Source organism: Leptidea sinapis, chromosome 15 (genome assembly GCF_905404315.1).
Source record: "Leptidea sinapis chromosome 15, ilLepSina1.1, whole genome shotgun sequence".
Taxonomy (NCBI): Eukaryota; Metazoa; Arthropoda; class Insecta; order Lepidoptera; family Pieridae; genus Leptidea; species Leptidea sinapis.
The window spans coordinates 5,972,547-5,997,574 of NC_066279.1; the positions used below are offsets into that span (position 1 = coordinate 5,972,547).

Sequence of the window (25,028 nt, forward strand, 5' to 3'; positions counted from 1 at the left end):
CAAACCTTCCATTGAACAGCCCGTCCTCCTCCTGCTGGATAACCACAACTCACATGTAAATTTTCACGTCGTGGAGAAAGCCAAAGTAAACAACATAATCATGCTGTCGTTTCCCCCGCACTGCTCTCACAATTTACAACCATTAGATGTAGGCGTTTATGGCCCATTTAAAAACCACCTTAATCGAGCACAGACGGCCTGGATGTATAATCATCCAGGAAAAACAATGACGATTCATGATCTCCCAGGCGTGGTGAAAGATTCACTGCCATTGGCCCTAAATCCTGTAAATATCATGAGCGGATTTCGATCAACCGGGATATGGCCTTTTAATCCTGATATCTTTCAAGACAGTGATTATGCACCTTCTTATGTCACTGATCGCCCCAATCCAGAAACGAATCATCCCACTGCCTCGCAGAACACCTCCAATTTGACACTGGACCTGGAAAATCCGGAATTGCTAGATTCTGCGCCTCAACTGAACATAAGCACAAATGAAATCATACAGGCAATCGAAACAGCAACCAATCTATTACCTGACACTATTAACAATATTACTGTTTCACCTTCTCCAAATCCAGCTTGTTCGCAAGATATAGAATGTTTAACAACATTACCGAGTGCAGATTCGTCAAGTTTTAAAAATAAAATTGAATTAGCGATACCAGGTTCATCTGGTATACAAAGTACATTTGAAAATTTTTCGCCTTCAAAGATAAGATCCTTTCCCAAGGCAGAGGCTCGAAAACAATCCAACCATAACCGTCGTAAACGTAAATCCGCTGTATTAACCGACACACCTGAAAAAGACTCATTACAAAAGGAGTATGAAGAAAAACTGGCCAAGACCAAAAAAGCGTGCGACCAAAATAAAGGAAAAGGTAAAGGAAAAGGGAAATCTGCGAAAACGAGTAAAGTAGGAAAAGAAAAGGTGAAGAAAAAAATTTTGGTTTCTGATTCAGATTCTGATACTGAAGAATGGTTTTGTTTAGTGTGTAGCGAAAGTTACAGTACTTCTAAAAAAGAAGATTGGGTAGAATGTTTAGAATGCAAAATGTGGGCCCATGTCAAATGTGTAACAGGAAACGTTCAATTATTCATTTGTATTAATTGTAATTCTGATGAAGACTAATGTAATATAAATATGTGATATTGTTACCTACAATAAAGGTGAAGGTTGACCTTGAGGTCGCCTTTATTGCTTGCCTGGTGCAACTGTTACTCGTGATATGCTGTCGACTGTTTATACAGTATTGTATACGTAACTATAAATTTTATTGCAATATAAGTGTATTGAAAATGTTAGATTTTAGTTTAACTGAAGTGCCAAGTTAAAAAAGTATAAATAATTTATTACATGTTGGTATTTACTGACGAAATTTTCTAATTCAGTAATGAAAATGTGTTTTATATAAGATTTAAGAAAGTTCCTGCCAAAGTTATGTGATTATTACTGTTAAAAAGTTGGAAAATTACGATATAGATAGTATAATTGCTCATAAATGTTATAAGACTGTTCAAAATAGTCTCTTTTATTCATAACGTTTTGAAACAATAAAAAATAAATGATTTATTATTGTTCATTTTGTTTATTTACCTACTGTAACATCGTGCCCCGAAGCTGTAACAACTAGCCCCAAGTCAGGGGTAAGTTGTTATAATCGACTTATTTCATTAATTCTCTATTACGGGAAAAATTACGTAAACTTTAATATTTTTCCAATGCTATTCTACTAGCTGAATAGACACACTAATGGTAAAAGCAATCAAATGTATACATTATTTGATAGCTTTTGTGATATTAATAATTATCTAAAAATTGTAACAACGTGCCCCCCGCTCCCCTAGTTAAGTTTTTTAAGCCCATAAATTAATAAACATTATCTTAACCATGTTCTTTCTGTGCATAAAAAAATATATTGCGATACAAGTAATTGATTAAAAGTATCGAAGAAACTGAGGAAGCAACATAATCTAAGTCTAAAAGATCAGGCAATTTTTTGTTGTATTAGCCACAGTTTATGAAGAGTATTCAAGTTATTTATTGAATTAGGCGTTACTTTGCGGAAATCCATAATTATACAAATGATTTGAGTTTTCTTTAGTGCTAATTCCATCAATATTTGTCTTTAAACAATTCGACACGTGTTTCGCCTCTACATGCGGCATCCTCAGGACGTGTTGTCTCGCCATAATCTGGTACGAGACTGAATCAAATGAGCCGGAAGCCGCTCTACGAGACAACACGTCCTGAGGATGCCTCGTGTAGAGGAGAAACACGTGTTGAATTTTTTAAAGACAAATATTGGGGGAATTAACATTAAAGAAAACTCAAATCATTTGTATAGTATTCAAGTTATTAAAAAAGAGCAAAAAAAAATAATGTTACTTTCTTGAGCTGTATTTTCATTCTCGGAGCGCCGTTCATTTCTGAAACGTTGATAGTGATTCGACTATCTTACATAATTTTACATGAATCAAAATGTGAGACACATACTTAATTGTGACTGTAATCGATTTTAATTGACAGGTAGTAAACAGTCAGCCACGCTTGCAATTCGATCCTTAGAATTTTTTATTATCATATATTGTATATTTATTTTCAATATTAATTCTAGCTAACGCACTCATTGACTAATCATAATTGGTAACGTATTAAGAGGCTGTCAGGTCGTATATACGCTTGTATAATTATTTTAAGTCTGTTGTGAAAATATAAAAATATGAATATACCGGATGTACAGTCACTAGCACAGTTTTTTAATGAAAATAAGAGACGAAAAGGGCAGGACGTTCAGCTGATGGTAATTGATACGCCCTGCCCATTACAATGCAGTGCCACTCGGGATTTTTGAAAAACCCCAAAAATTCTAAGCGGCACTACAATTGCGCTCGTCACCTTGAGACGTTAAGATGTTAAGTCTCATTTGCCCCGTAGTTTCACTAGCTACGTATGTATTGTCATTGTAATATTTTACTATCGACACATAAATCCGCAACCAATAAAATATCTGAGACATAGCATTTGCTTTACTCTAAATTTGACGCATGACACAAATATTTATTTACAGCAAGTAGTAGAGCAATCTAAAATATTGTATTGTCGTATTGTCTCTCCACGATGTAAAAAGTATTAAAACTTCAGCTGCTATCCAGTTAAAGGGCAAACATTACACTAGATTTTAATTACACATTGATTACCTACACACATATTACAATCCTACAGTTTGACTGAGCCGGTCCTTGAGGTAACTAGGCGCTGCGGGAGGAAATTATAAAACATAATATAATGGCTCATTTTCACTAGTCGATGAATTCGGGGTATTTGATATTTAGCCACAGCACAGGATCTGTTTACGGAAACCGTTTTCATTAACTTATTGCCTGTGTATGTACACCTGCCAACTATGGTGTAATTATTCAAACAAGACCTTAAATTCACTAAGAGTGCAATATAATGATTCCTATCAAGCTCTTATGAAACTTTCAAGGTATTGCAGGGCTGCAAGTATATTTGCGAGAGCGAATTCGCACAAGAATTGCTTCTTTTTGGGATCGAATGAGACGCTCCAGCAACGGAATTCTGATGACTGTCTCTAACAATGTATATAATAACGATATTTTCAAAAGATGGATGGACATCCATCTTGATAAAAATAGAAAATAAGCTATTTAATATAGGTAAGTAATTGTAATTTATTTAATTTTTTGTATGGTTAGTTAATTGGATTTAGTGGTAATTTAATTGTTTTTTTTTTATTTTAATTTGTAATTTCTATGGGTTATGCCTGAAATAAATTATTATTATTATTATTAAGCGATGGGGCGCGTATTAAATTAAATGCGCGTGTTAAATTAGAACTTTTATGTAGAAACATTGATAATGATTTCATTGGTGTATGCAGGATAACGCCTGAGTTAACAACTCATGGAACACTATAAACTCACATGAGCAGATATAGTACATAATACCAATAGCTAAGAAATACTAAGTCAACGTGAAATATGTAAAGATAACAAAGACATATCTAATGTACCAGAATACCTGCTAAAAGTTAAACCGACGTTTCGAGACCTTTCCACATCACGTTTTCAGGGGAACTGCGGTTGAGTATTTCAACTGTAACTGATAACTACTAATGTTGCTTACGCAAATCTAATGTAAAAACACAGTTACAATTACACGCGTTTTAATCCTTTTAAAAGTGTTTTATTTAAATGTGTAACACTCGCGTTACTCAAAGACGTAATTCAATATTTTGCACGCTGTCAAATTTATAAGGCATTCTTTATGCGCTTTCATGCATATGCATGCTAGCGTATATCATTCTCAAGCATACCTCAGTATTGTATATTTATATAATTTTTTCTTATATCCTTAAAATTAATTTAAAATAAATAATCTCTCAGGAACCGACTCTGTAATTGTAGGGTCGTTAATACAGCTGAAATTGTGTATACTATACGGCCATATTATCTCTGGACCTCGCCGAAACGTAGAACCCTCCCGTTCCCCTTTCACCCCTCGCGCTCGTCCTGTTCCGTCATTAGCGATATATGTCGTAAAATTTTATTGCTTTGTTAAGCTATTGCATAGCTTCTATCGCGGGCCTTGAGCGTGGAGACCGAATCCAGAAATTCCGTAACGAAAATAACCTAATACTTACTAACTAGATCTATATAGATATTTCGCCACGGTCATTACAGTGGCCGTAGAACAGCGGTTATCACGTATGCTTTTTGTGCAGAAGGTCCCAGGTTCAAGCCTGGGGTACGTCTTGATTTTTTTTATTTTCTTTATTTTTTTATCACGTTTTTTTAATTTTTATTATGACAAGCATTTTTATTTAGTTTCACTTGTCCCGCTGTCTGTCTGTAATCAAATCTTGCAAGTAAAATTTTACTCACTTCCCGTTTGCTTTTTTTTAAATTAATTTTATCAAAAAAAAATACTGCATAAATAAAATAAATAAAAATTATAATTGCGTAAGTTGATAAAAAATGCTATGCAATAGCTTAACCGCGGTTTTCACTGTTGCGTTTTGACTTTTGTTGTTAATACTTCTGTAGTTTCTGTTGTTCTATGTCGGTAATAGGTCTAACAATATATAATAGAAAAATAAATACTTTTTGTACTTAACCAAGATTCTTTCATAATTTTATTATCATTATAATAATAATAATCAACATCACAACACAACACCTTTACATAAATCAATAGGTTATGCAGAAAACTTAAATCGTAGTTTATTTATTGATAATAATAGTGATGCTTGTTTTGCACACCGTACAAAGCGACGGTGTGACGTCATCGACGCCAAGTCCAGAGATAATGTAACCGGGTAGTATATTATGAGAATGAGTCAATTAAGTATTTTATTTATAAATAACGTCATTAATTGACTGATCCTAATCGATTTCTACTATGTGTATATCCAGAACCCGTCTATACATTCGTCACGAACCGACTCGGAAACGGTAGGCGTGACTATATACAGTTTATATATATATATTGTGTTAGTGTTCAATTAAGTTAGTTCGAATTTTTTACAGGTGTTTCAATTTTCTTCTCAGTCCCATACGACGATCCTCGGCTTATCTGAGACATACTGATGGACTTTTGTAGTAGAACGTAAACTAGAAAAAAAAACATAAATGATTAGTGCCAAAAATATTTAACTTACGCAGTAACAGTAACCATACCGTAAACATATAGTAAGCTAAGATATCATCCCCACTATCATCTGGATGAGTGGCGGTCCTCCACAGTGCGGTTTTCAAGGAGCTTTCTTCCACGTTCTACAAAGCTGTGGATTGACCTTCCTTGTGAGGTGTTTCCGAGACGATACGACATGGGCACCATCAAAAAAAGTGGGCACACTTTTCCAAAAGGCCAGCAACACCTCTGTGATTCTTCTGGCGTTGCAAGAGATTGTGGGCGGCGGTGATCACTTAACATCAGGTGACCAGTTCGGTCGTTTGTCCTATCTTATTATTACTATTACTTTATATTCCATAAAAAAGATACTTATTAAAAAATTACTTAGATATAGGATGGGTTGACCGTTTGAAGCCATATTAGATTTGATTCAAATGCAAATTTGAATTATTGGTAATCATTAATATCAGTAAAATTAATTAAATTAAAATGAACAAGATATTTACAAAATTATACGCCGTCGTGTGTTCCACCTGATAATATAATTATCCACTTAAATGTGAGATTCTCAAACCATTGATTTATAAAATAATTTTGATACATTAACAGCAGTACTTTACAGGTCAACTGTCTTACGTTTAACTCTCAGTTAATGCCTCCTCCTCCAAGGGCTCCTGAGGATGCTTCGTGTACAGGTGAAACAAATGCCGAAGTGATTTTGTGAATCTTAGCGGAATTAACACTAAAGATCAACATTTACAACATTTTCAAATTATTTGTTTGCAGAACGCCATAAGAAATATGTTCTTTTTTGTTGAGTAATCTCTAAAATTGAGCTTTACACCTAATGTATTTTTATCATTGCAACAGATTACACTAACCAAGGTGCCGCCGCCTGCGTAACTTGATATAAGTACGTATATAGCTACTAAATATCAATTCCAAGGCGACTCCTAAAAGGTAAGAAATCACAATAAACTAATAACTTTAGTTACTTTGAGACAAAATATTTAAACTAGTGACGACTCGCTCGACCCTACCGTGTCTCCTGTCAGTGTATGCAAGCCTGATTAAGCACACTCAGTTGTAGTAAAGTAAACTAAAGAAAAAATGCTCCGATTAGTTCAAAATAACCACTTTTGGCACGTTCTTGTGAACACACCTCATTTTCAATGTCTTTTATGGGTAATATCTGATTAACTTTTATAACTGTTGTTATGTTATTTTATAACACAACCTAGTGGTAGCAAAAGAAATAGAGGTAGACAGCCTATGAGATGGGAAGACGACATCAAGAAAACAGCGGGACAACTATGGACTCGTACAGCAAAAGAAAGGACAGAATGGAAATCTTTGGAGGAGGCCTTTGTCGGAAGACAAGCTGTACCTCAGTAAAGACCGTTTGCCGATAGTATTTAGAGGACTTTTTTTTTACTTTATTTTAGTACCTAGTATGTAAAATTTGTACAGCAATAAAGGCTTTTTTATTTATTTTATTTATTAGCTTTTATAACTACCTAGAAACCCAAACTCAGCTGTGCTCAACAAGACCTTACTACGACATAATATAATAGGGGTCTGCACCTTTTGTGGTTGTTGACGAATAAAATTTCCAACGCTGTGTTTGTCTAGCAGTTCCAAGTTAAAGTGGAATTACTTATTAGCCTAAGTTAAGGCTAGATTGTAATGCAAGTGGGGGCAACATGCCAAGGTTACTGCGAATATAACAAAAGCACTCGAGGTACCCCACACTGCTCCAAATTAATATTGCAAATGCGAATGTTAAATTGTTTGTTACTCTTTCACGACTTTACTTACACAAACGATCATGATTTTTTTTTCTTATCTCAAAATTTTTAAGTTTTATTTTAAGAAAATAAGTATTTAGAGGCACTTTTTTTACTTTATTTTAGTACGTTTAGGACGTTCAGCTGATGGTAATTGATACGCCATGCTCATTACAATGCAGTGCCGCTCAGGATATTTGAAAAACCCAGTTGCGCTCGTCACCTTAAGACATACGATGTGAAGTCTTATTTGCCCAGTAATTTCACTAGCTACGGCGCCCTTCAGACCGAAACACAGTAATGTTTACACACTACTGCTTCAAGGCAGAAATAGACGCCGATTGTCCCACGCATTACGGCTTATACATCGGGTCGATATCAACGATAAATGAGAGTTAGAGAACAACAAATACTTACAAACTGCAATGATGCTGCTTCCAATGAAGAAATAAAGCAGTCTTCCACTTAGAAGAAGTCCTACCAGGTAGTACAACATCGGCGTGAGAGTGATGACGGCCCAGCTTAATGTATTCAAAAGTGAATATATACGGCGCTGCCTTACAAATGGTTCTACTCGCTCCACGCCAGATTCCAGGAAGAAATCTCCCGTGTTCTTAAATGATTCCATCATCTTATCCTAAAAATTTAAGAAATTAAAAGACACTTGACTAACCGAAGTGCTGCCAGGAGCTATATACTTAGTCTGGCCATAAATACTGTTACAATTAAAAATAAACAAAATATTACATATTATAATATTGCATTACAATATCTTGTCAGTTTTAGAGAGTACGGTTTGCTCTAAACGCCATGATAATTTTGAGTCCCTAAAATAATCCGTACGATTGGCAGTGAAGAATTTTCCCATGGAAAAATGCGTGCTTCTATTGATAACTAGCCTCAATGCCCTGCATCTAAGCATGCCATAAGTCTGTTTGAATCCATAAGTCTTATTTGTTGAACACTAAAGATATAACTTGTTTTTCCTTTTATTAACTTTTTTTTTATTTTGTTAAGTTAAGAATTTTGTTTTTCTTTTGTCTTTTTAATATACTTAGATTATAATGGGGCTGACATGTACATACGTATAAAAGCACCTAAATCAATAAAAAGAAAAAAACTGGCCTCAACATTTAAAGGACTATATTGCAGCCAAAGGAGACCACTTCGAATAAGCTTTTCATATTTTAAATTGTTTTATTTTTATGTATTAAACTTACACACTGTAAAAATGTTATTTGCAATAGAATTTATTTTTTCTTTGTTTCAATATTTATGGCAAGACTAGGTATAGCTGTCTAGTAATATTACTAAAATAAGCATTTATAAAAATTGTCACTAAAACTATTGTCTGTTTCATCTTATCCTTAATTGGACGTAGTTCTTGAAAAACGTTGGAAGCCATAAACATCACATTTTAAGGAATTCGTGTTTAAAGTTTAACAAATATTATTACTAGGTGATGATGACAGTCAGAGTGACAGTAGGACTGCCATTTTTTGTCAGTCCGTTAATATGAATCACGTGACCAGTTTTGTGTTCTTAACACAATTTCGACATGATTTTGGTTTGGGACGTTTTTCTGGGATTACGTCCAATTTAGTCTTTTAATTTCAATCGACTGCGAATACATGGACGGATAAAATATGCAATAGAACCCACGGGGTTTGAACCAACAACCCGTTGCTTGATAGAAAGACATGTAGCAATGGGCTTATCAAAAAAACTGTAAGCGTTATCGTCTAATTTAGTACGATTCCATTTGTATGGGTTATTTTATACGCTTACAGAAAGAAATCTAACAATTATCTTATTATTTTTTAAACAATTTATAATGTTTGTCATTATAGCGGCAACACTTTAAAAATATCATAATTTATGATTTCTGTTGTGGTTAAGGAAATACAGCTCGCTCAACGAAAGACGGACGAATAAGACTTTGGACTGACTTTTAGACTGCCGATGGAACCCTGTTATCTAATAATACCTAAAAATGATACTGTAATGTATCGTAAGAGTCCTGTGACCGTATAATTAATATAAAAAAAAAACAAATAACCGAGGCCAAAAAAATACTTTTTTAATTATTTCCTGTATTACGATTTGTACTGTGCAAGCTCCCCGTAATAATATCAAAAATTCATTGAATGGCAATAACATTCTATAACCATATAGTGTGCTTAAAGACAATGTCAGCACACTTTTTTCCTTAGTCGTGTGTCATCTGTCACTGTCCGAATGTCGTGTGACATCTGTCACTGTCCTAATCAAATCTGAACTGAATAAATGTTTTACATTGCTGCTTATTGTAAATAATAAGCCAAAAATATTTTAAGAACTCTAATAAATGCAGCAATGTATATAGCAGTCGAAGCTTATTATCGTGTAATTTGTGTCGTGTTCCATATTTCGGCTTTGCTTTTATATAGCGTGATCTATATCTTTGAAATGGTCTTTGTTTGAGGCTCTTTCACGCCTGAAACTCACTTATTTCGACATGAAACTACCACCATTCGATGCGAAATTTATCCTAGATGGTTTATGCCTACTTATTTTTCGAATTCCAAAGTTCCTTCATTAATTTATTTCCTTTTAAAATTCGCCTGGCGAAACGTGTTGTGGGCTAGTTTGACTATATGTATAGAAAGTCATTGTTAAATTAAAATAATGCGTTAAAATCTAAATGGTCACTGGTCAGTCCGCGGATGCACGCTTGTATTTTAATATTGTTCATCTTCATACCTTAGTAACAAATAGGTCATGCAACCACTTAGCAGCTGCCGCCTCATCCTCCGGTATCTGCTCCACCGGTATCCTCTGGATGTACAGGTGTGCCTGGATCGGTTTGCCGTACAGCATACTCATCAACGTCGGGGGAACCTGCAAGGACAAAATTATTTTCAACAGACTTCAAAAACAGGAGGTGGTTCCGAGTTTTATTAAATTGGAAGCCTCCACACACCATCTGCATCCTCCACAGTGCGGTTTTCAAGGAGCTTTCTTTCACGTACCACAAAGTACCTGGGTACCATCAAAAAAAGCGCGTACACCTTCCTTAAAGGCCGGCCAACGCTCTTGTGATTCCTCTGGTCTTGCAAGAGATTGTAGGTTTGCGGTGATCACTTAAGAACAGGTGACCAGTACGCCCGTTTGTCCTCCTATTCCTTAAAAAAAAATAGACTATTTTTTGGTACAAATTTTTTTTAGTGAAAAGTTCAATGTGTATATACTGTGTATTGTTGAAATAGTGTTTTTGTTTGATTACTATATTATTGAAAATAAGTTTTAAAAATAAATTTAAATTAATAATTTAATTGATTCTAAACATTATGAAATTTCAAATTTTAACTAAAAGTTCCAAGTTTTTACTTCTAATGCCAGTCTCTACATTTTTTTTTAAAAGGTTTACTCCCGAATTGGTAAAAAATCAGATCCGATGATGGAGTCTTCGAGCAATTGAGACAACTCCTCAAAAATTTATAGGCAAAGGAAAGGGTTTTTTTATTTTTCAAAAACAAAACAAAATTTTGTGTGCAGAATATATCATTTCGTGAAGTGGAATTAATGATGAAGACCACAATGCAATGGCTGCCGGAACTTTTTAAAGGTCTTTCTTTCCCTATAATCCAACTAAATTCAAAATGAAGGAAAATAGTACAACCGGACCGCTCTGGTGATGAAGCCGGCAGCAACTTCAACTGTTGTTCGGAAATATATTTTTCACTTAAAAGTTACCGTGTTTTACAGTACCTACGTTTTTTTTTAATGAAAATAAGGGATGAGACGAGCAGGACGTTCAGCTGATGGTAATTGATGCGCCCTGCCCATTATAATGCAGCGCCGCTCAGGATTCTTGAAACCCCAAAAATTCGGAGCTGCGCTCTGCGCTCGTCACCTTGAGACATAAAATGTTAAGTCTTCACTAGTTACGGCGCCCTTTAGACCGAAACACAGTAATGCTTACACATTACTGCTTCACGGCAGAAATAGGCACCGTTGTGGTACCCATAATCTAGCCGGCATCCTGTGCAAAGGAGCCTCCCACTGGTAAAACTACGTGCATGTTTGTAGTCGGTATTATTTTGTATGATCAAAAACGACCTTATTAAGACTATATTTTGTGTTTTATCAGGCATATAGCACTAACCCAGCAAACATTGTATTGCCATATAAAGTAATAAAAAAATAATTTGGGGTGTAAAAAGTAGATGCAACCGATTCCCAGACCTACCAAATTTATCGTACTACAATTATTGATCCATTGCCATCTTGCAACCCTATAGCGGATTTGTGGATGGAACAGAATAATAAAAAATAGGGGTTGATCGTAGAGGGTTGAAAATTTAGTGTTGTATGTATGTATGTATTTATTACGTCCAAAAAAATAAAAATAAATTTTGGGGGCTAACCCTTAACATTTAGGGGGATGAAAAATAAATAGTAGCCGATTCTCAGACCTACTGAATACGCATATAAAATTTGGTAAAAATCAGTAAAGCCGTTTCGGAGGAGTAAGGTAACTAACATTGTGACACGAGAGTTTTATATAACTTAATATATATAAATTACGTGACACGTTGTTTATCCGCGATGGACTCCTAAACTAATGAACGGATGTTAATGGGTATTACTTCATGGAGTGCAGTTTAGTCCAACTTGAGAGATAGGATAGTTTTTATTTCGATTTGGGACCCATAATTATTTTTATTTTCAATATTTGTTTTGTATGGGCATATTTTCTATGAGAGAATTTAGTGACGCACGGTTTGACAGTTCCACTGTGAAACAATTTCATTATAACAACAGACAGCATTTTTTACGAAACAATTCTTGATGTTTTGAAATATTATTGGCAAATTCCTATAAAACAGTATTTTTTTTATTATCTACAGAACAACGTCTGTCGGGACAGCTAGTAACATATATATGTATAGGAGGTTAGGCCCCTTTTTTATGACAAGTAACTACGCGAATATTGATATATTTAAAACACCACTTTTAAAGGCATCTCAATATCCATCGATAAAATATTGGATATTTTTTAATTTGACAAACTCTGCTTTTTTTTTAATATTTAATTAAACTAGCTGGTGAACGGCGCGCTAAACAAATGCGTAGCAGCTGAATCTATACAGAAAATTTCATATCAAAATTAAACAAAATTCGTACAAGTTGCGATCATTACAATAATTAGGTATATCGTTCTCCCCTGTTTTGTAATGAAAGAACTCATACAGCAGAACTGTCAAACCGTGCGTCCAAATTTATCTCATAGAAATGTTCGGATAAAAAAACAATCCTATCTCTCAAGTTGGATAAACCTGCACAGTGTGCAAAATTGATTAAAGTCGGTTTAATAGTTGAGGAGTTCATCGTGGACATACAATGCGACACGAAGTTTTTATATATAACTAGTTGACACGACAGACGTTGTTCTGTATATCTATACTAATATTATAAAGAGGAAAGATTTGTTTGTTTGTTTGCATTGAATAGGCTCCGCAACTACTTAACCGATTTGAATAATTCTTTCACTTTTGGGAAGCTACATTATCCCCGAGTGTTATAGGCTCTATAACATTTTCAAAAAACCCTAACCCTACTAAAAGTCCAGTAATGTAACCCAAGGTGTAAAAATACGTACGGGAACTACGTCGCGCGGTATCAGCTAGTAATAAATAAAAAAATGTTTTTTCATTAATTTGTCAATAATATTTCATAACATCAAGAATCATTTCGTAAAAATATGCACCCTGTTGTTGTAATTATTTAACAGCAGAACTCAAACCGTGCGTCAATAAATTCTCTCATAGAAAATATGTCCATACAAAACACATATCGGACGACGGGGGACACATCAAAGGAAAAAAAATTGTTGTTTTTATTTAATTCCGAACACTTTCATATTTATTCATCTTTTAAACCTTCCCTGGACTTCCACAATTAATTCAAGACCAAAATTAGCCAAATCGGTCCCGCCGTTCTCGAGTTTTAGCGAGACTAACGAACAGCAATTCATTTATATATATATATATACACATATATATATATAAAAAAAGCGGCCAAGTGCGAATTGGACTCGCCCATGAAGGGTTCCGCAGCAGCAAGTAACAGAATATAAAAGTTCTTGTAGTTCTCAAATAAAATTTGCACACAAAATTTTATGAACGATGCGGGACTCGAGCCCACGAACTCTGGCGTTCCGTGCAAATTTTGTTTTCAAATTTTATTTGTGTATCATCCTAGAAGTGAGGGCTATCACTTTAAAACAACAAATTCTTGTAGTTAGTTGTAACTTTGATCGATGTTTTAATAAAAGTGTATTTTTTTTTCAGTTAAGTTATGGATACAATTTATGACGTATTAAAAAAAAAATTTTCATACAATTTATTTTTCATATAATTTTTCTTTGTTTAAATATTATTAATTTGTTATTTATTTATATTTCTTTGTTTATAATATAAACGCTGCGGATTTCGGGTTAATAGCTCAGATATTATCTATATCAATTTTCTCTTAAAAATAAGCATTTAAAGTTAAAAACCTAATAAATTAGGACTGTGAAACGAAATAATATGAATTTTTAGTTAGTCATTTAGTTATTACTAGCTGACCCGGCAAACGTTGTTTTGTCATACAAATTATTTTTATAGTTAGACCGTTTCGTGGACATTGCAACAGTACCTACTTTATTTTTCTAAAATAAACGTACCCAAGTTACTCCTTATTACATCAGCTACCTGCCAATAAAAGTCCCGTCAAAATCGGTCCAGCCATTTCAGAGATTAGCCGGAACGAACAGACAGACAGACAAAAATTGTAAAAAATGTTATTTTGGTGTATATTCATATACATGTAGTAAAAAACGGTTATTTCAATATTACAAACAGACACTCCAATTTTATTTATATGTATAGATATATAAGTCATTTAGTTAGGCAGTTAGTAATTTAGTAGTGAGCAGATAAAAATATATAATTAAGAGACTTTGGACGCTGAGTAAGAAGTGAATGTACGAGAATATAATCTGGTTCGTTGACATGCGAGTTCATATTATGATACGAGTGGAGTGCGAACAATTTTACATTGATAGCAGCAAATTTTCCATTCGCGATCTATTTCGTCTTTGTTATGAAAATAAAATATATTTGTAAAGTCAAAGTCTAATAAACTTTATTTAATAAGGCGTAAACTAAGCGCTTTTGAATCATCACTATAAATTTTTCATTTCAATAAGATGAGAAGAACACACTCGTAAAAAGGTAACTGTATTTCGTCCTCTCGAAAAAAAAATTCAAGAGAACATTACACATTGTTAATTGTAAGGGGTAACGCTGCCCAAATTGTATTAAGTTATAAGTGGAAAGTGTAAAATACAGATATTTCAATTTAAGTGCGTTTAAATTACCAACCTGTTCTACAAATGTATACAAAAATAATTATTCAAATCTGACTTGTAACTCCAGAGAGCACCGCGTTCAACCAACCTACTGAAAAAACTCCTAAGTCTTGTAATAGATTGCTTCATCAAATGACCTTTGCTATATGGTAGGTACCTACTAGTTAACTACTGATGTCGTAGAGGTCATGGTACAAGCAATCATGTGAAGTGCAAGTCAGTTAATTGCGAAGGCAAAATGTCTATTAACCTACAATATACCACCGTCTAGACAAACAATGCCTGCGAGAGAGATGAACATCTCTAACGGAGATATCATCATAATCATCAGCCGGAAGATGTCCACTGCTGGACAAAGGCCTCTCCCAAAGATCTCCACGACGATCGGTCGTGCGCTGCCCTCATCCAGCGTATTCCGGCGATACTGACCAGATCGTCGGTCCATCTTCGGGGAGGCCTACCAACACTGCGTCTTCCGGTACGTGGTCGCCATTCGAGGACTTTTCTGCCCCACCGGCCATCTGTCCGTCGAACTATGTGCCCTACCCACTGCCACTTCAGTTTCGCAATCATTTGGTCGGTGACTTTGGTTCTTCTACGGTTCTCCTCAATTCTATCTCGCTGGGAAACTCCCTATATATAGCATAGCCCTCTCCATTGTTCTCTGAGCGACAATGAGCTTTCTCATCAGGCCCATAGTTAGCGACCACGTCTATGTATGTCATCACTGGTTGAACACCTTCGTATTCAGACACTGATTGATATACGGAGATATAGCAACATAGAAAAGGAAAGCTAATCTTAAATTTATTGTTACTGTAATCAATTTTGATTGACAAGTCGTAAACATTAACCCCCTTATTCATAATAGTCTGCTAACTTAAAGCATTGCTAGTTCTCACTCTGTCTTCTTCTATTGACCTCAGTCAGAATGTAAAAAAACACTCCTTAGTGGCTGTTTTAAGTTAGCGGACCATTATGAATAAGGTCTGTAAGGAATAACTGTCTTGTTCATAATGACTTAGCGGATATTTAAAACATCGCTAATATACACTTGTTAAAAAATGGTATTCATAATCGCATATCTATATTAATATTATAAAGCTGCAGTGTTTGTTTGTTTGTTTGAACGCGCTAATCTCTGGTACTACTGGTCCGATTTGAATGATTCTTTCAGTGTTGGGTAGTCCATTTATCGAGGAAGGCTATAGGCTATGTTTTTTTTTCAAAATTAGGGATCCGTAATAAAATTGCTATTTTGTAACACAAGGTGTAAAATCAAAAAACCTATTTTTGCGTGCGCTGCAAAAACTTTTGACAATAGAACAAAATTATTAACAGGCTATAATATAGGCAATATTTTATTACTTATAAAACTATCGCGTGAATTATACTTTATATGGCAAAATAACGTTTGCCGGGTCAGCTAGTTCGAGCTAAAACGCTCATTATCTCTTCGATAAAGCTGACATGACTAGAACCTAGGACCCTTCTATAAACCTATTTTAAGCACTCGAACGCAAAAAAACATGGCCGACATAGTTGTTCGTTAAATAATGTGATAAACAGCTTCCCGCTCAAAGTTGTTGTATATCCGTCATAGATTCACAACCGACTTCAAAACTTTTATTTTTGAATTGACAGTTCCTCATTGGTTAAAATCATGTTTTTTGTACGAAATGGCAACATTGCGTACTACAGAGGCGTATTAGTTATGGGAGATTTATCTAACGAATATGAATAAGGAATTTTATCGAACGTTCGATAGGCTTAAAACAGGTTTTAACTAATGTAGCTTTATACCTTCGAAAAGCGTTTTATTATGAATGAGGCGGTAAGTTACGTTTGGAATCAAAATTGGTGACGCATTCTCGGGCTGTCAGGTCGTATGTACGCTAGTATGTGTGAACTATAAAGGTGCAATATAATATTTTGAAGGGCGACAACACAGTTGTCTATGATAATATAGACTTTAATAAAGTAAAATTAAGTTGTCATGGCGTCTCTGTAAACTGTTTTTAGGCCGTATTTAAAACAGAATAATAAAAACAAGCTTACAAACTCTGTCTTGAATTTTATTTCAAAGTCCTAACAGTATAGTCAAAGTCTTAGCTATTTACTATCTACTTATTTTTAAAAAAACCAAGTAAGTGAATGCTTTCAATTTACTTCTTACTTTGAACTTCTTTACGTATTTAAACCTTTCGGATAACCATTACAATTCAAATGAAAGTCAAATGGGATTTCTGTATACTTTATATGTGACTAGTTGACCCGACAGACGTTGTTCTGTATATAATAAATAAAATACTGTTTTTATGAATTTGTCAATAATATTTCATAACATCAAGAATTATTTCGTAAAATATGCTCCCTGTTGTTGTAATGAAATTGTTTGACAGCAGAACTGTCAAACCGTGCGTCAATAAATTCTCTCATAGAAAATATGTCCATACAAAACAAATATCGGACGACGGCGGACACATCAAAGGAGAAACAAAATTGTTGTTTTTATTTAATTCCGAACACTTTCATATTTATTCACCTTTTAAACCATCCCTGGACTTCCACAAATAATTCAAGATCAAAATTAGACAAATCGGTCCAGCCGTTCTCGAGTTTTAGCGAGACTAACGAACGGCAATTCATTTTTATACATATAGATTAAGGTATTATATATAAGTAGGTTAATTTTTAAAAAGACAATATTTAACATAGAACTTAGAAAATTGGAAGAAGAAAATTGGGGAACCATTTACGAGGGGAGGTCAAAAAGTTCGCGGAATGACTGGGAAAAAAGATGAAATGATACATTATGTTATTTTTCCTTTTCAATATATTCCCCCTTAACACGAATACATTTTTGGGATCTGGCATATAACTTATTAATACCGTCGAAAAAATAGGTTTTGTCTTGGGCGTCAAAATACGCCGAAATCGCCGACTTGACTTCATCATCGTCTCTAAATTTTTTTCTACGCAGCTCTTTCTTCATCTTTGGGAATAAATAAAAATCGCTAGGGGCCAGGTCTGGACTGTAGGGTGGATGGCGTAGTTGTTCAAAACCGCATCGATGAATGGCAGCCGTCGCAACATGACTCGTGTGAACGGGCGCGTTGTCGTGCAAAAGGAGTACACCTTTTGTCAGTTTTCCTCTTCTTTTTTCTTTAATAGCTTCTTTTAATCGGTCCAATAGGGAAGCGTAGTACTCTCCCGTTATAGAAACACCACGTTCTTTATAATCGATCAAAAGAATACCTTCAGTATCCCAAAAAATAGTCGCCATGATCTTTCCGGCCGATTGCGACACTTTAAATTTTTTTGGGGGTGGTGTGCCTTTTTTGTGCCACTGCATCGACTCCTGCTTTGACTCAGGCTCATAGTGGTGAACCCAAGTTTCATCACCGGTTACAATTCGGGCCATAATTTCTTCCCTAACTTCTCCACAGCGGTCCAAATACTCGCGGGAACAGTTGACGCGCTCACGTTTTTGCAGCGGCGTGAGCATTCTCGGGACCCACCTTGAACACACTTTACTCATGCCAAGATGTTGATGAAGAATATTTAAAATTGTGGTTTCTGATACTCCAACTGATGCTGCAAGTTGTTTCTTCTTCAACCTTCCGTCTTCCAATACAAGTTTTTCAACTTTTTCAATGATTTCCGGCGTAGTGGCCTCAATGGGCCGTCCAGGTCGAGGATCATCTTCAATTGACTCCCTTCCTTGCTTGAAAAGGCCGTGCCATTTGTAAATCATGGTTTTACCAGGAGCAGAGTCTCCGTAAACAGCTAACATCTCTTGCAAAATAGTTTGAGGCGTTTTTCCTTGTTTGGTGAGGAACTTTACGACGGCGCGATGTTCAATTTTCTCCATAGTGGCTAGTTTGTTCCCGATTTACTTGTTCACTCGTTTGTAACTCGAAAGCTAATGACCCAATTAGGCTAGAAATTGGCATATATAGTAATTATGAGTTACTCAAGTAGCGGCTACCTGGAGGAGCGACCTCACCCCCGCCAACCCCGCCATTCCGCGAACTTTTTGACCGCCCCTCGTAGATACTTCTTTTCTGCACACATTTTGCTCTAAAAACAAGCAGAAATTCTTTGATTATTCACAAAAGTGATTTATTCTTAGGTCCGGTTACTATTTTAGATGTTTCACTACATAATCGGTGAATCGAGATTGTTTCTGTCACTGTCTTCATAACAGTGCATAAAAAAGACAACAATACACTACTACGGATTACGTATAGAACGCCATTTGCAATACTAAGAGTGAAGGTTATCTTCTATTGCCAGCCGAGGAAAAGAAAAAAGCATGTCTGGATGTCTTAGCAATAGAAGCAACGAATAGAGTGAGTGGCGGTATGAATGAAGATAATGTTAAAGAAATCAAGGACAAATGTAGATGAGTGAAAGCGAAAGAATGTCTATACATTCTAGAAGAAAAGGAATGAGAAAACGGTGAAATATGAGGAACAATTCAGAGCAAGTAACCGAGATACTATAAAACTGTTTCGGAAACTCGTGAAAGAAGCGCGGGGCAAAAATATAAATACATCTATGAAACTTAGAAATTAACGATGTGAGGTCATGAATGAAGAAAATATGATACTAGAATACTGGAAGAAATATTTTGAGAGCTTATTCGAGAAAGATGTACGTGAAATAGAGCAAGAAGAGATAATACTGATATGTTTGTGGACCCGAGTGATGAAATTGGAATGGATGAAATTATGAAAGCGTTAAAAGGTCAGGAAAGTCTGCTGGGTATGATCGAGTGACGACTGAAATGTTGAAGGGTGGTGATGGCCTAATAGAAAGCCTGCTGCATCGCCTATTTAATTTTTGTTGGAATGAGAGCCAAGTTCCAGACGATTGGACAAAGGCAGTGATTGTCTCATTTATAAACATTTTGACGACCTGTATAGCCGAGTGGTTAGCGATCCTACCTAATAAGCTAGAGGTCCCGGGTTCGAATCCCGGTAGGTGCAAGCACTTATATGATGAATATGGATGTGTGTTTCCGAGTCATGGATGTTTAAATGTATTTACGTATGTTTATATGAATTTATGTATGTTTAAGTAAGTATATTGTATTAAATATATCATTGTCTCGTAACCCATAACAAAGGCTATATATGCTTAACTTGGGGCAAGATAAAAAGTGTGTCAATATTATTATTATAAATGCAAAGGTTCGCAGCAAGAATGTCAAAATGATCGCGGGATCACCTTAGTGTTGTTGGAAAAGAGTAGTGCCAAAATATTGATTGAATGAGTAATGAATGTGACTAATGGTATGGGATGTGCAAGCGGGATTTCGGAAGGGAATGGGATGTACGGATCAAGTCTTTTCCTTAAGCTGCATTACTGAAAAATGTCTGGCAAAAAACCAGACAGTATATTGCGTTCATAGACTTGGAAAAGGCTTATGATAGGGTAAATAGAAACTAATTATGGAAGGTGTTATCTATGTATGGGGTGGACAATTTTCTGATAACACTCTGAAATCCCTGCACAGGGATTCTCGAGCCTGTGTTCGGATTAATGGTGCCTATACGGGCTGATTTGATATCTCCAAAGTTGTGTAGCCTTGCCTTCGTTGTTCAACCTATTCATAGACAGGTGCATGAATAATGTGAGAGAATTGCAATGTGAAATTAATATGGAAGGCTTGTCTATTAAGTGCCTCTTGTACGCCAATTTGTTTGCGCGTAACTTGAGTCTTCTGGGGATTAAATTGGACAAGGTTCAATTTACCCCATTCTGCGACCTTCTCAAGAGAGGACTCGATAGAAGACACAAGTTTCTCCCGGCACTGGTCGACGATTTCCCGAGAGAGACGTGCATGGCCCGTGTATACGGCATCACCAGTGCTGTCATCTGCATAGCAATGAATGTTGGAGGTGTCCAACATATCATTGATATGCAGAAGAAACAGCGTAGGAGATAGCACACAGCCTTGGGGCACTCCAGCATTCACGGGCTTCGGGTTCGAGCAATGTCCGTCAACAACGACCTGTATGCTGCGCCCAGTGAGGAAACTGGAGGTCAACTTGCACAAGCTCTCGGGAAGCCCAAATGATGGAAGTTTAGAGAGGAGTGCCTTGTGCCATGCACGATCAAAGGCCTTCGCTATATCCAGGCTAACTGTCAGGCCTTCCCCCTTGCTTTCAATAGCCGTAGCCCATCTATGTGTTAGGTATACCAGAAGATCACCTGCCGACCGACCATGGCGAAACCCGTATTGTCGGTCGTTGATCAACTGGTGACCCTCTAGGTATACCAAGAGCTGACGGCTAATTATGCTCTCCATGATTTTGTAGAGCAGGGAGGTAATAGCAATAGGCCTGTAGTTTGCCGGATCCGAACTGTCTCCATTTTATTGGATCGGATGGACAAGGGCTGACTTCCATGAGTCACGGACTACGCCTTTGGAATAAGAGTGCCGGAATAAACGCGTTAGCACCGGCGTCAACTAAGGGGCACACGTTCTAAGCACGATTGGAGAAATGCCATCCGGCCCGCTCGACTTCCTGACGTCCAACGAAAACAGAGCTCGCCTAACAGTTTTCTGACACCGGCAGGCATTGAGCTCTGACACCGCGGGATGGTCGGCGGTGTTTTTCCGTTGTCGTCAAGAGTCGAGTTGGAGGCGAAAAGAGCGCACAGAAGATCGGCTTTCTCTTTTGCCGTATGGGCCCGGAAGACATTCCTCATGTGCAACGGCGGCATGGACGGCTGGCTGAAGTTACCAAGAGCAGCTTTCAACAACGACCAGAACTTACGTGTTCCGGTCGGGTAACTGGAAAGCTGCTCGCCGATTTTGACGACGTGTTTTGACTTTGCACGGGCGATTTGCCGCTTAAAAAATCTGGAAGCACGGTTGTATTTCCTCTTAAGAACTATGCAGTTCGGATCCTTTGTGCCCAGCGCCGCAACCCAAGTTCGATACGCCTGTTTTTTGCAGTCAGATGCTGCTTTAACTGACGCATCGAACCAGGGCTGTGATCTGCCACCGATCGGTACTACAGAGCTTGGTATAAAAATATCCATGCCCGGGGAAAATGGCCTCCGGTCCTCGACACTAACCTATGCGAAACATAGCGGCACTAGGCCGCTACTTCACGCCAGTATTCTGTGCGAGTGTGGTAATTAACCCGGACGAGTCTGGCCCGATTGTGCTGACGTCAAAAGACGGCTGCGTGACTCTCCCCAGAGTCGAGTTGCAATAAATAATGGATTGCTTGAACTGCTTTGAAGCGAGAGGTTTAAAAGTGAATGCAAGAAAGACGAAAGTGATGGTATTCGAGAAGGATGAAAGGTTGACTGAGTGTACTATCATTGATTGAAGATGAAAAAGGTAGAACAAGTTAAAGAGATAATATTAGGGTCGCATGTTTAAGAGACGAAAGGTACGAAGGAGATATTGAAAGGAGAGTGATAGCGGGAAACTGTGTGAATGGAGCGCTGCATGCCTTTATCAACGGCCAGACTGTGCTAAAAAAAGCGCGAATGGCTGTCCATAATGAAGTGCTTGTCGCCACGTTAATTTACAGAAGTGAGAGTTGGGTATGACAGAAGAAGCATAGAAGCAGTATTAACGTAGTTGAGATGCGATCACTGCGTAGTATGTGTGGGGTAAGACTGATTGATAGAATTCCGAATGCGGTAATACGAGCGCGCTATAGTCGTAATGAGGATGTTGTGACAAGGACTGAGAAAGGAATGCTGAAATAGTTTGGACACGTGGAGCGAATGAGTGAAGAAAGAATGACGCATCAAATATATAAGGCAAGTGTGTGTGGGCAAGTCGGTCACGGGAGACCTCGTAGAACATCGTCGACCAATCGTTTTGAGAAAAGGAAAGGTCCGAAGCACCCGCAACCGGCGAGCATATATGAAAAGAGTAATGAATGTAGAGGAGGTTTGTAAGGATAGAAACAAGTGGCATTCTATTGTCTCTGCCTACCCCGACGGGAACAAGACGTGAGTGTATGTATGTAGTATCGAATGCTTTGCTCAGATCCAGGAAATATCCATATACGGATGTTTCCCGAGCGAGATAATAGTTTACAGTACTTTTAAGGCAAAAATGGCTAACCAAACTGACCGCAGTGTAATTTAAATTGCAAAATGCAAATTAAGTGAGATATTAACAATCTTGCCCTTATATATTTTACTTTTGTACTGATTGGATTGGCACCTATTAAATTTTTGTTTAAAGTTTTTTTTAGAATTAGCCATTTCCTCATATAAATATCTCCATGAGAAGGACGCCCATGCCAATTCCATATCAGAATGACTGTCTAGCCCTGGCATTGGAATCCCTCACATGTCGATTCCAGCCCACCACTGTATTTTTCCTGGTTTTTGATCCTTCTGTATAGGTGTCAGTGGCAGCCCTAGACATACATGTAATCATGCTAGCATATAATGAATCTATATTATACTGGTGGTGATCGCGCATGTTACGCATGGCGACGCCTCCGTTAGGTCGACCCTTGAGTACACCACTCGTCGTATCGACCGCGGACACGCCGTACGCTCATAACTTGTCATCAATAGTATTCAGGAAGTCAATGTCGTCAGGTTCCAGTGCTCCTGTATCGCGATAACCTCATATTCACTACATAGATCTCGAATGTGCTGGCAGGAACGTTTGACCGATCGGCAGTTAAATGAAATAATTTTTGTCATTTTTGTTTACGACTGTATCCTCGATGCCTATCAGTGTAGAGGGCTGATTAGCGGAACAAATACTAGTAATTTTTGTTTACGACTGTATTCATTAGCGGAACAAATACTAGTCATTTTTGTTTACGACTGTATTCTCGACGCCTATCAGTGTAGAGGGCTGATTAGCGGAACAAACGATCGAGCGATAATAGCGTTTAGGTCTTAGTTGGAATAGCCTGAAATCTATACCTACTGGCCAAAGATCGGCTGACAATATGGTATTTTCTTCCGTCTTATTTACTGCGATCTTGAACGATGAGAAGTTACAGACTTTTTGGATTGAATCAATTGCAACCCTTACAGGCTCAACGTTGTTTTCTCGTAGAAAATCTGTTATGTTATTGTCGGTGGTTTGGGAATAAATTTGCTCGATGCTAAAATACTGTCCCAATTCTTTTTATAGATCCCTGCGATATAGTAAGTTTCAGAATATACATTTATATATTTATATTACATTAAAATAACTTGTCGTATTATTCCCACCCACTTTTCGTTCACTTTTCGTTCACTATATAAAAACCATTAAGTTCAGTCGTTCATTCGTTCGATGATCCCCATCTCTATGAATTATCTCTGGTTGTCTGTACGCAATGTAAAATAGACTATACAGACAAAAATTCCGTGTACTTAACTTATATAAATTAAGGAATCGAAAAGAACAGAACAGTTCTTGTTTTTATAGTAATTGTAGGTATACAATGGTTTTAAAATTTGGTATAAAATTGGTTAGTTATTTGTATCTTAAGTAATTCTCTCTTATATTTTCTGTATGGTTTTATAACGAAAGAGGTATAGGCACATCCTACTTGTAGTAAGTAAGTGAGTACGTCAGAGTCTAGGCTTGATGTGCAAGAATTTTTTATAAGAATTATTTTGTATTCCAAAATTATAGATTTATAATATGAACTAAAAAGTAAAAAATAATTGCGTATTTTTACACAATGTAATTAATTAATGTAATTTTAGTTACAATAATTATTGATATCTTTGGAGTTGGTGTCAGCCAAGGTAGGTTTGTAACTAAACATAGTAGTTATAGGTGAGATGTGCTTATGTTGCACGTGCAACGTAACGAGGTCAGAAGCGAGAGTGAGGCCGCGGCGGGAGGGCACCGATTCCAAAAAAAAAAAACAATTAATGTAACTAGAATTAGATTGATTAAATAGATTGTATAAAAATACGCAATTATTTTTTAATTAATAGTGCATATTATATTGTTTTGGAATAGCTTTTGTGAAGTCGGTTGTTCTTTTTGTAAACTTTTTTACTTGCTAGTTTTATATTAGAAAATGATTAAGGGTTCCACATAACAATAAATTAAAACCTTTGCATATTATATATACTTTATATATAGAATTTACGTCGTCGAAGCCGCAGGAGGCAGCTAATATTTAAAAATATTAAGTTTGTGCTAGTTTTGTGTATAATTAACCTTAAC

The 25,028-nt window shown here is 36.4% G+C and overlaps 1 protein-coding gene across 1 annotated transcript in view; it reads right to left on the reverse strand.

Moving 5' to 3' along the window:
- Nucleotides 1-1,848: 1,848 nt before the first annotated feature.
- Nucleotides 1,849-25,028, reverse strand: part of LOC126968215 (1-acyl-sn-glycerol-3-phosphate acyltransferase gamma-like) — a 44,364-nt gene continuing 21,184 nt past the window's right edge. Inside the window, exons 6-8 of the mRNA XM_050813083.1 lie at nucleotides 10,192-10,329; nucleotides 7,867-8,086; nucleotides 1,849-5,640 (exon numbers count right to left, since the gene is read on the reverse strand). Of these exons, the coding sequence (XP_050669040.1) occupies nucleotides 5,537-5,640; nucleotides 7,867-8,086; nucleotides 10,192-10,329 (462 nt within the window). The 3' untranslated portion in view covers nucleotides 1,849-5,536. The remainder of the gene's footprint in view (nucleotides 5,641-7,866; nucleotides 8,087-10,191; nucleotides 10,330-25,028) is intronic.